The sequence below is a fragment of the Pteropus medius genome, unplaced genomic scaffold (assembly GCF_902729225.1).
Source record: "Pteropus medius unplaced genomic scaffold, Ma_sr-lr_union100, whole genome shotgun sequence".
In the NCBI taxonomy this organism is placed as follows: Eukaryota; Metazoa; Chordata; class Mammalia; order Chiroptera; family Pteropodidae; genus Pteropus; species Pteropus medius.
This window is the reverse complement of record NW_024349225.1, coordinates 8,021,112-8,032,587: the sequence shown is the minus strand read 5'-3', so window position 1 is coordinate 8,032,587 and position 11,476 is coordinate 8,021,112. Positions and strand designations below refer to the sequence as shown.

Here is an 11,476-nt window from a genome sequence, read left to right as displayed (position 1 = left end):
ATACATTTCCTAGCAGCGCACCCCCGGTTAGGACAGTTCCCAGGGCTCTACTTGCAACCCCACTTTCTCCCTTACTCAAAAAGCCTCGTTAAGTAGGACTTGCACCCAGAGAAAGGCTCGTGAGAAGCACAGTGGATTCTAGGCACAGCGTCTGCGCTGAGTGACTTCACCGATGGCCACGGGGGCGGCCTGACCCTCACAGGGGTCTTTGGCTCTCGGATTTATTGCCACATGAAGGCAGTTTCCTTTCCCAGCATTGATGACCACATGCCTTTTTCCATAAACTTGCTATTTTGGGAACTATAATCAAGAAATAGTCAACTGATTGATTTTTGGTACAACCAGACAACTAATTTGAATCAGGCATATTCTTCAACCTTCGTAAGAAACAAATGCAAAAGCAATCACAGCTGGGAATGAAGGGGAATGCCAAAAATTTGACATGAATACTGGCAAAGCCCATTTATTTTTGTTAGGTAGGAAAAACAAATGCGTTTGAAAGTCAACATGCCACTTCTTTCTTTTAGGACAGGGATGGCCAAAAGGATTTAAATCTCAGTACTCTGGTCACCGGGGAGCAGCTGCCTGGAGCTTTGTGTTGATAAGGTTGGGGCCTAGTTTGGGTACAGGAAGGAAGCCTGAGATGGCGGTGGCCAAACATCTCATCAGCTCTACCCTACTCAGATGTTACTCAGCCCGCTGTTTCCCAAGTCCAGTGTTCTTTTTGGTTCCGGTAAGTGCTCTTAGCCAACGGCTAATTTCACTGTGAGCCCCGATGAGGAAAAGTGGAAGATCATTTCCTAGTACAGGAACCAGTGTCTGGATTTGTAAAGACATCAACACAAGCTGAAAGAGACACTGCAGGTAATACCGGAAGGAGAGGCATTGAAGACTAAGTTATATCTTCACAGATTATTTGAAGATCATGAGATGCTGGTCGTGTTCTCGTGCCATTTGGACGAGGCTAGTGCTCTTCACTAATTTATATACATATTTTTAAAAATATGTCGAGAAGCAATGCCATAGTTTTGATAGGGCCGTGTGTTAGTTGGAAATGAGTTTTAATAGCCCAGTCTCAGTCTGAATGAGGCAAATTTAGGCTACAACCTAACACCTAAGTTTAATATAAATAGAAATAAGGCATATTTTAAAGTTACCTGGAGAAACTGTTTTCCATTTAGTTCTCTCTAGAATTGGTAACATCTTTTTCGCAAACATATCATTATTCACAAGTATGTGACTCCCTAAGCTTCAGAATTTGATAATGTCAGACACCTTTAGAAAAATTTTTAAATAATCATTTTGTATTTCCACGGGTTATGATAAAGGGATTTGTAATCAATAATATTCACAATACATATATAAAGAGAAATATCACCAGTGATACAGTATGCAGTGTACTTTAATTTTGAAAAAAAATCCATTATGACTTTTCAAAAAATTTTAAAATGAAATACATTATGCTCAGTGAACAAAATATTAAAATGAATACTGGTATTTAACTACATACTTGACTTGAAAAACAGATTAAAAACTGCTTTTATTAAATGAAGTATTGAGGGCTTTACAATGATGTACTGGTTTATTCTTATACTTAGTATATTTTCAACTGATGAAAAGTTTTCACGTTGCTGTTTATTTTTTTACAAATAAACTGTACATGGATGTAAGCTTTATTCCCATTAAGTGATGACCCTAACCAAATATAATAATTATATTTTCTGTTTAACATTTGAAGATCATATTGCTAAATTATTATCACTTTCACCTGCTCTATTTGTTTGTTATATGTATTTTAACAAATACTCATTATGCTTCCTGTCTTTAACAGATAAAAGTATAAATCACACAATTAAAAAATGTGACAGGGTCAGAACCACCTTAGCAGCTAGCACCGTTCACCTGGGTTATTAGCAGCGGGGGCAGTGGGTCAGAGGTGCTCTTGGCTTTACTCGCCACCATGAGCTTGGAGGCTTTCATGTGAAATGCATTGAAATTATTTTATTGATTTTAAAAAATAGAAATGTTATCACTGCCTTTAGTGATACGAATCCCCTGGAACTTCTCTGCCAACCCTTGGAAATTAACTAGGAAACCTAAAATTTACCCCACAGGGAAAAAAGCTCAAGTCCAGAGATAATTTCTGATTCCATCAGGTGCTTCTAGAACTCTGGTATCAATCAAGAAGTAATTTATATCAATAAGTAATGTAAGGAGAGTTGCTCTACAATAATAATTAAACGGTGATGTTTAGGTATCACGTATTGGTCATTTGCCCACAAGTCATTATTCTAAGTCCAATAAGCAAACTTATCTATTATATAGTAATGAAAGATGAACTGCTAGGTATACAAGAAAATTTGGAAATTTGAAAAATGTAAAAAATAGAAACAATTCGGTAGAAATTACCCTAAGTACATTAGATAATAAATTTTAACTATTTGTATATTTAAAAATATAAAGTTTTATGCTTTAAAAATAATCATTTTATTTATGAGAAGACCCAGAGCTAATATACTGCTCTTTTTTAAAATGATTTTTGAAGTAGTGGACAGAAAACTAACAACACTTTCAGTCGATTGCACTTATACATGGAAGGAGAAGTAATTTTTAACAAAGGCTAAACAGTAAAAAAAAAAAAATTGTGACTTTTTGAAATTTCCTTTTCTAAACTATATTGAAAGGAAGTGATGAAAAACCATATTCAACTGAATGAAGAAATAAGAATCTTTGTTTCAGCTATGATCTGAGTCACTGGTCACTGACAGATTCGATATGCATACTTCAGACTGGTTCTTTATAGCCCCGAGGTAGCACAGGTGAGCTGGCCAACATGACAGCTCTACAAGGCACCATTGGTTTCTGCGATGTAATGCTAGGATCTGAGATCTAGAAATACAGAAAAAGACTGAATATGGTATATAGATTTTTCTCCAATTTCCTCTGAGTTTATATTGGATTGATATTGGTATTATGTTCACTGTGCATTAACTTTGCATCCGGGCAGGTCTTTGCTCTACTCTGTTGCAAGACCCCTTCACAAAGTCCCAAGTGAAAAATAGTTCCTATAGGTGTGCTCCTTCCTCAGCTGAGTACAATGTAAGCCTCGGTTAGAACAGATTTGTGCTTTTTTTCTGTGACAAATATTTTCAGATTGTTCCCCCATGTCTTCGTGATCTTTTAGGTATCAATAAAGATCCCTATTATCTTCCTACTGTTTCTGAAACTCCTTCCATACTTTAATCATGTGATTTCTTTTCTCTATTTTCATAGCAGCAGAGAGGCCGAAACCTAACTGAAAGAGTCCAACAGCTGTTGAACTATTCCAGGACCATAATGATAGTTCCCAGGGATGCCATATAATGGCACAGACCCTTCATTAGGTCAAGATCATTTACTAGAGTTCTACTTTCAGAGCTGGAACGCAAAAACAAACAACAAACAAACATCCTACTATCTCCATGAACACTGTTCTCAATCTTTCTTACAATCACAGAACGTGGTCCAACAATTAATATTGGCCATAGAACCTCTTAGAAGCTATTTACCATTTCTGCTTCCTCTCACTAAGTGTGACATCTCTTGTATTTCTCTCATTGTTAACTTAAAGGTAATTCTAACTAGCAGGTCAAGAACTGAGATGCATTATATAATGTTCCATCACTGCTTAATAAGTAAACAGTATGGCAAAGTTATGCTAATGTACCTATATAAAACCTGTTCAATTGGTATTAAAATCTGTTCTGCTTAGAGGATACTCAAACTCTCATCCAAGCAATTACAAAATTCCAATCAAGGGAGACAGAAATGATTAACAGAAATTAACAAAAGTATCAGAAATATGCTAGTAAATACTTTACATATTCTGTTTATCTGTAGGTCTTTGTCTTTCATAAAAAATGTATCTATAATAAACCTATATTTCATCCTCTTCCTACACATGAGTTCTAATACATTCATTTGTTTTACCCATTTCCTATCTTCTAAGATATTTTCTCCCTCAGTCGGTGGTTTTCAGTTGGTCATTATCAGTGTAAGTCTTTGTTCCAATTAAGTCTTATGAAGAATCCCAAAATATGAAGCAGTCAACGCAGAACTGCTCTCACACAAAGGGGAGAGGGCCAGCAGACACAGCTTGAAAATCACTGCTCTGACTAGTTCAAGAAAGCTGAAGCAAAGAGATGGTCCATTGGAATTTCTTCATTTCCAATGATTACAATCCCCCCTCCCCCACATTGTTTTCAATTTTTAAGAACATTTCTTGATTATAGCTGCTTTTACCTCAGCTCATTAAAAGAAAAAAGGCACAGTGCCTTCCATATAGTATTTAGATAAGTATTTGAATTCAAATTTCCTTTTTTCATACTATTCAAAAGTGCAAATTAGTATAAAATGTAATCCCACAACTAGGCTATTAAAATGAGTTTTTAAAATATTTAACATGTGATAGAAAACATTTTTTTTTAATTATCATTGCTTCATAACTGTAATTGCTCCAGCCCAAATACTCACCAAAAGGCTTTCTAGAGTCTCAAGAAAACAAAAACCACTCTGTAGTTACTCTGAGAAGATTATTTTTCTGTGCAATAATTCTGTTGCTATATTTTCGGATTAAAAAAAAATCCTCAGTGATATATACCACGTTATATTTCAAACCTGATTTGCTTGAAAGTCAAGGAAAAAAAGTCAGGTCAACTTTTAGCGTTGTCAAGTTTAGATTAGAAAAAGTTTACACAAAGTAAAAAATAAAATTTTTTTCCTAAAATGAGCTCATTTATGCTTTTCAGGCAGTTTCCTCACATTCGTCAATCTCCTTCCACATAAATGGAAGGCTTTTAAACTGACTTTCTAATGAACCCACATGCCACTCCTATAGCCAGCCCTACGCTCGGCTCACAGCAGGCAGCCCTGTTCTTCGATGCTCCTCACCGGCTGGACGGGCAGCACCAGGTGGGAAATCCGGCTCCACAGCCCGCTCAGTTTGTCTGAGTCCATGTGGTTGAAGGAGCTGGGAGTGTTGGAGTTGGTAAACCGGGCCCAGAGTAGATCTCTCACTTTTTCTTCAGTTTCCCTTGGGCCGACGCTGGCTTCTAACGTGTCCTCCTCTAGGAGAACGGTCAGGACCAGGGCCACGTCTTTAAAGGCGGCGTTCTCGTGGTCACAGTACTTGTAGAAGATCAAGGTGGAGCCTGCAGGAAGGGACTCAAAGCGGTGTACCACAGCAGCCTTCCGGCCCTTCTCAAATCCAGAGCTCAGCAGCTTGTCCACCGATAGCTTGACCACGTCACTGTCCTGCAAGGTTCTTCCAGTCCCATCAATCTGGATGGCAGAGACCTTCTGGGAAGAGGTGTAGGCATCTGCCACGTGGTGGCTCAGGCACTTCAGGGTCTCTCTCCCCTCTCGTGCTGCTGTAAATATGATGGTGGCCGGCTCGGTAGGGTTTGAGGCATTGAGGTGCTTCTGGAGGAACTTACGCCCTCTCTGCCACAAAAAGGAACTCTGGCCTGGAAATTTATCCTTCAGCTGGCTGAAGTGAGCCAAGAAGGCCTCCAAAGCTGGATTATTGGCCACTTGCTGTGTTGGAGAGGAATAGTAGCTATGAGCAGCAAAGCTTAGCAAAACGGGAGTCATAACCAGGCAACCAAGAAAGATGAAGCCTGTCAGAGAATGGAAAAATAGAAGAAAAAATTAGAGAGAGAGCATGAGTCAGAAAGAAAGCCTGCGGTAAACTGAAATGAAGTAGAGAAACCATTAGATTTTACTGGCTGGGGTTTCTTTTGCCAAAATCCTTTAAACTTTCTGCTCTTAAAATCTACCAGATATACTTTTTCTCTGCTTTCTTAGATTTAATTATTTTAAGATACAATACCTTTGCTAAAAGGAAAAGCTAAGTCATATATTTGTTCTATAATATGTTGCTACAGTATAATATAAAGATTCGGAAATGAACCATCGGTATCTTCTTCCACCTTCTCAAAGTACCTACTACATGTTAACAGGCCATTTTTTCTAACACGTCAAAATGTAAAAATGCCACTTGAGAAGTTAAAACTCTCTAATTGAAAAGGCAGTTTCAGTTTCTTGTTTATAAAATGTCTTTCCTCCAGTGGGAAATCCCATTTTGTTATGGATGGCATGTAACAGCCAGTACCCCTAAAGAAAAAATCCCGAAAACTCTATTGCTCTATTTTTAGAATTACTTTACTTTCTTTAAAAAAACATATTAAAACAATGTTAAAACTGTGTAAGACTGTAAATTTTCTAGAGATCTTTTCTGAGCATTTCTGAATATGAATCAATACTGCAGTGAGACCCGTTTCATACCTACCGTAGCACCAAAAATCCTTTTTATCAGTCTTTCTTATGGAATCCTGTGCATTCTCTTTGTTTTCTTCCAATTTTTGTGTTTCTTCTTGATGACTTTCAGCTTCTGGAGGAAAAAAAGAAAAACCATTATATTTAGCCAGTACACTAATGAGTGTGTATACCTCTTACCAAGCCAAAGAATTGTTTGACTGAGAGCATTTCTATACTTTGTAAAATTTTCTTTTATGCAAGGGGAAGTTTTTTCTTGTCTTTTCCTTAAGGCTCACTATTACTTTTATTCTACTTAGAAGAATAAAATGTAGTGCTACGAAATTCATTTAAGGATACTGTTGCTATATTCACGGTTCCTTACTGGCCCTTACAACAAGGATGAAGAAGCAGCTTCCTAATATTGCAGCCAAACCTATCCAAAATGTGATTTAACAAAATGTACAAAGTTAAGAAGTGATGTACGAAATGTCAGCTGTACACAGGACTCAGCATCCCAGGGCAAAGATGCTCTAATCTCAGTGTCTGAGTCCCACACGGTTCCACAAGGCCCCCAAGTATACAAACAATGAGGGCACTAAGTTTAGAGACAGGAGAGATTACTGTGCAGTTGCAAAACAACCCACAAAAGCAAATTTGAAATTCTTAGTGAAGGAAGTATACTAAGAGTTTACTAAGCAAGGAATACAAGGTTAAGAAAATTTATCAACTACATAAAAATGTAGGTGATGGGGTGACACATCCATCTTAAAATGTGTGGGTGTAAAGGAGGGCAGTATTTTGTAGCACTCTGAGCTAAGTCAACCTAGAGTCTAGTTGTGGGCTTGACCCCAGGCAGGCACCTAATATAACAGTGAAAGCTAAGTATTGCCCACAACCCTTACAGGAAAAACAATTCAAATAACATACTCCATTAACGTAAAAAAGTAGAATCATCTTCACCTTTAAAGGATAGTTCATTTAGTCATATTACACCAAAATAGATTTTTAAAATATCATATTACAGAATTTCAGGACTGAAAGGATCTTTAATGAACACCTGCTCCAGCCCCCTACCTTACCTATCACGACAAAAGGGCCAGGGATGTTAAGGGCTTTGCGCAAGTCACATAAAGAGATGAGGCCGAACCGAGATCAGAACAAGTTTTCTCATCTCCTAGATTAGCTCATACCGGTGGAATTTTGATGGCAGATAATGGTCCATATAAATCTCATTCATTCTTTCCTTTAACAAATATTCACAAAGGTGCCACAGAAACACAATGAAGAGAGAAACAGTCCTTGCCTTCACTGAAGTCACAGACTATTTTAATGAAACATATTTGAGATCAGTCATTGATTTATAGTGACACATGAATTTCTAGTCCTCTGTCAAGTCCCTGATGAACAGAATGTCTCATATTTTACAATCCTTTGCACCGACAAATAGGCATTCCAGACTGAGCTCTTCAGAGTACTTATAAAATACAGATCCACACCTACAATCACAGGCCAGAGCTGGACAAGACCAGCCGGGTATCACCTTGTCCAACTTCTTCATCCTGCAGGTAGGAAACTGAAATACCCAGAAGTTAAAGACTTGCCCAAGGTCACCCAAGTTAGCAAGCAGGGGGGCGACAACTGGAACTCGTGCCCCTTGAGTTCCAGTAAGGACTCAGCACACTGTAACTATTACCATCCTAAGGCAAGATATAGTGCTTTTTCTCTAATGTACAAGTGGGGAAAAAACAGATACAGAGAAATTAACCGATTTGCTCAAAGTCCCATAAAACCAAAATGACTGTGATGTGGGTACTGTAAAAATCGATGTTGGTTTTTAAATATCCCCATCTCTTGATTTTTGCGGTATTTTGTTTCCCCCCCAAAATAAAAGATTTTAAAAATTATAAGTGAAAACATTCTCCTAAGAAATATTTAAAAAAGCAAAAAAGGCCAGAGGTGAATTTTTAAAAGTTATGCACTTTTTTCTTTTATCATGCTGCATTAATACAAACAGTAGATAAATAATGTTTAAAAAAGCAGTTTATGTGTGGGAAGTAACTCAATGTAGTGGAAATGAGCTGATCTAGGAGATGAGAAACCTCATTCTAATCTCGGCTCTGTCATATCCCTTTATGTGACCTTGGGCAAGGCCCAAAGCCCTTAATCCTAGGAAGGAAAGAAACATTCTCTGAAAAGAAGGACCCTGACCTATGCGGTGTTCTCAGTGATAGCGCAATACAAAACAGAAGTTCAGTGGGTTCTCTCACCTGGCACCAGCAGCCGCCTCCTCAGTGTCCCCTGGCCCTCCAGCTCTGCACTGGAAGGACCAGGACTCTGGGCGCCCTGGGGGTCTACGGCAGGTGGCTCCTGTGAAGCTCCCGGTCTGTCGCTTGCTTCCTCAGGGAGGGCTACAGAGCTGCCCCCTAAGTGTGCATCTGCTTCTCCTGCCTCGTCTCCAGGAGACGGGCTGGGTTCTGGGTGCAAAGGCTCTTCACCCACACTTTCTGGTGAGAGCTGACACCCTTGTTCCCCATCCTGAAAACTCTGGTTGGACTCCTGTTCTGTTTTATCCTTTGGATGTTCCCCAGAATTTGTTTCATCTGGACTGCCTGCATGATCACTTCCTGAATCTATTGTTTCTACCTCTGGGTGGTCTTTGTGGGGACCAGAGGCGGGGTTAAGAGTCTGAGCTTCTTCGGTGGTACTTGCTGTAATCGTGGTCTCCTGTGCCTGAGAATTTATCGATGGGTCATTTTCCAAATCCTTTTGAGAGTCTATTGAGATAAAAATTTATAATTTTTATTGAAAAAAATTCCCTTATTTTTTTGTACTTTAACAAGTTCCCTGATAAATAGTAATATTTATATAGATTTTTTTTTATGGTTTGCAAGGCATTCTTCCTAAACATTATTTCTCTTGATATCCACTAAAGAAGATTAAGACAAACATTTATTACCACATTAATAAATCTAACAAATAATACTAACGTAAAACTATTCTGAATGACGGAATCAACTTACAGTTGCATTAAATACATCCTCTTCCCTAATGAAATAATGGATCTAGGCAATTGTCATCAACGGCAACCAAATCCATTATGTAAAAAGCTGATGAGGAATTTTATAATGGATGACCAGACTGACAACTGCTGAACCCACTGATCAATCTTAACATCACAAAAAGAGGGAAAACCAGATGTCATGAACCTCCCCATTCATTGCGAAAGGAAGTACACTATACCACCTAGGAAATATTCCTGCAAAACAACTGAACCTGAACCTGATCGTGCTTCTAGAGCTACCCACCAGTATCCGGAAAAACACAGGGATAGAGAAATGTATTAAATTATGCCTCAGGAATGTAATCGGCAAAACCCAGAACATGAGACATGCCAAGGGACCAACGACTGTTTCTTAAGTAACAGCAAGGAAAAAACAAAAATGCAAGAAAAGAAAAAAAGGAGGGTCACCTATCGATTAAGGGAGACTTCAGAGACACATCAGCCAAATGCAGCATGTGGGCCACACTGTTTCGATCCAGTGTCAAAGAAACCAGTTGTTAAAGAAATATTTCTAAGACAGGAAAATTTGAATGCCAGATATGTGATGAAACTAAGAAGCTTTTGTTCATCTTTAGAACGATAAAGGTACTATGAAAATGTTTTTAAAAAAGAACCCTTATCTTTTAGAGATAAGTATTCAAGTATTTTTATGGCTGAAATTATATGATGGCTGGAATTTTTCACTTAAATGATGCGCGGGGAAGGAGAAGTGAGGTCGGGTAGAGGAAACCGCAGGGGCCACGTGCCAACAGAGGCCGAAGCTGTTTGACAGCTACATGGGCTTCATTTCATCCCTCTACTTTTATATATGTTTGAAACTTTCTGTAATAAAGCTTAAAAATACTAAAGCAACCTACAAGATATATCAAACACAGTATGTGATCCAACTGGCAAAAGAAAAAAAAAAAAAACCAGCTGTGAAGAAAAAAAAAAAAAAAGGCAATCAGACAACTGGGAAATATTCCTTCATTCTTTCAATGGATGTCGTGATGATATCAAGGGAATACAACTATTCCATTTATTTTTAGGTCAAATAATGCTATTTTAGATGTTTTTTTAGTAACTTTAAGACATATAAACTATTTACAAATAAAATGATCTTATGTCTTAGAGTCACACTTAAATATTCCAAGACAGCCCAAAGAAAACATTATGTATATAATAGCTGAAGATAGACGTTGAGTACATGGGGGTTCATTATACTGTTCCACTTTTATGTATATTAAAAACATCCTTAGTAAAAGATTTAAGTGAATATGCCCTTCTGCTCTTCTGAAAAATCAACTTCACATTTTACCTTCTTTGTATATCCTATATATACACATATGTAGGATGAATTTAAATTTCATCTTTCTCTATCATTGAAAGATCCCCTCTAAATATATACCACGTCAGTTTTCTTGATTTGTAGAAATAAAGATTTGTCTACCATCTTTTTTTTAAGATTCACTGCATTTTTCCAATACCAACCAATGATCAAAAACATGAATCTTACTTATAATTAAGGTCTGGTAAATTATGGTAAAATTCAATAATTATTTTTTTATTCTAATAACGAATTAATCAAGTTAACTTAAATTTTTTTTTTTACTTACAAATTTCAAGTTTCAATAATCAGAAATTTTCTGCCTCAGCACAGCCCTAGTTCCCTACAGCACAAACCTCAGTGCTGCACAGTCTTACCCTCTGACTAGTTCCCTACAGCACAAACCTCAGTGCTGCACAGACAGTCTTACCCTCTGGAGAATCCCTAAGTCCTCTGTCTGCCATGTTTGCGCTCTTTCTCTTCAGACTTCGGGATTCTTTTCGTTAGTGTCTGGTTTTCCTTGTAAAGATGTCTTGTTTTCTTCTTGACTCAAGTCCCAACAGACTCATGCTTCCCGTGGACCCAGGAAACAAGGCATATATACAGTAACTAAAATAAAATGAAAAAAAATAAATGATTTTTTATTCCTACATGGGTGAAATGCCACCTTCAGCCTTAGTTATTAAATCTGTTTAGTTTGATTAATTATTTCCTCCCTGAAACCTTTTCTAGTGAAGAAAAAAATGTTGTCTGGCTTTCTTGAGGATCACATTCCACATCCTAGACTACAAATAGAAAAAAAAAAAAAAAAA

The 11,476-nt window shown here is 37.6% G+C and overlaps 1 protein-coding gene across 1 annotated transcript in view; it reads right to left on the bottom strand.

Moving 5' to 3' along the window:
- Positions 1–1,510: 1,510 nt before the first annotated feature.
- The window catches only part of LOC120617611 (torsin-1A-interacting protein 2-like), a 17,935-nt gene continuing 7,969 nt past the window's right edge, over positions 1,511–11,476 (bottom strand). Inside the window, exons 2-5 of the mRNA XM_039881358.1 lie at positions 11,095–11,273; positions 8,565–9,071; positions 6,329–6,430; positions 1,511–5,657 (exon numbers count right to left, since the gene is read on the bottom strand). Of these exons, the coding sequence (XP_039737292.1) occupies positions 4,894–5,657; positions 6,329–6,430; positions 8,565–9,071; positions 11,095–11,128 (1,407 nt within the window). The 5' untranslated portion in view covers positions 11,129–11,273 and the 3' untranslated portion in view covers positions 1,511–4,893. The remainder of the gene's footprint in view (positions 5,658–6,328; positions 6,431–8,564; positions 9,072–11,094; positions 11,274–11,476) is intronic.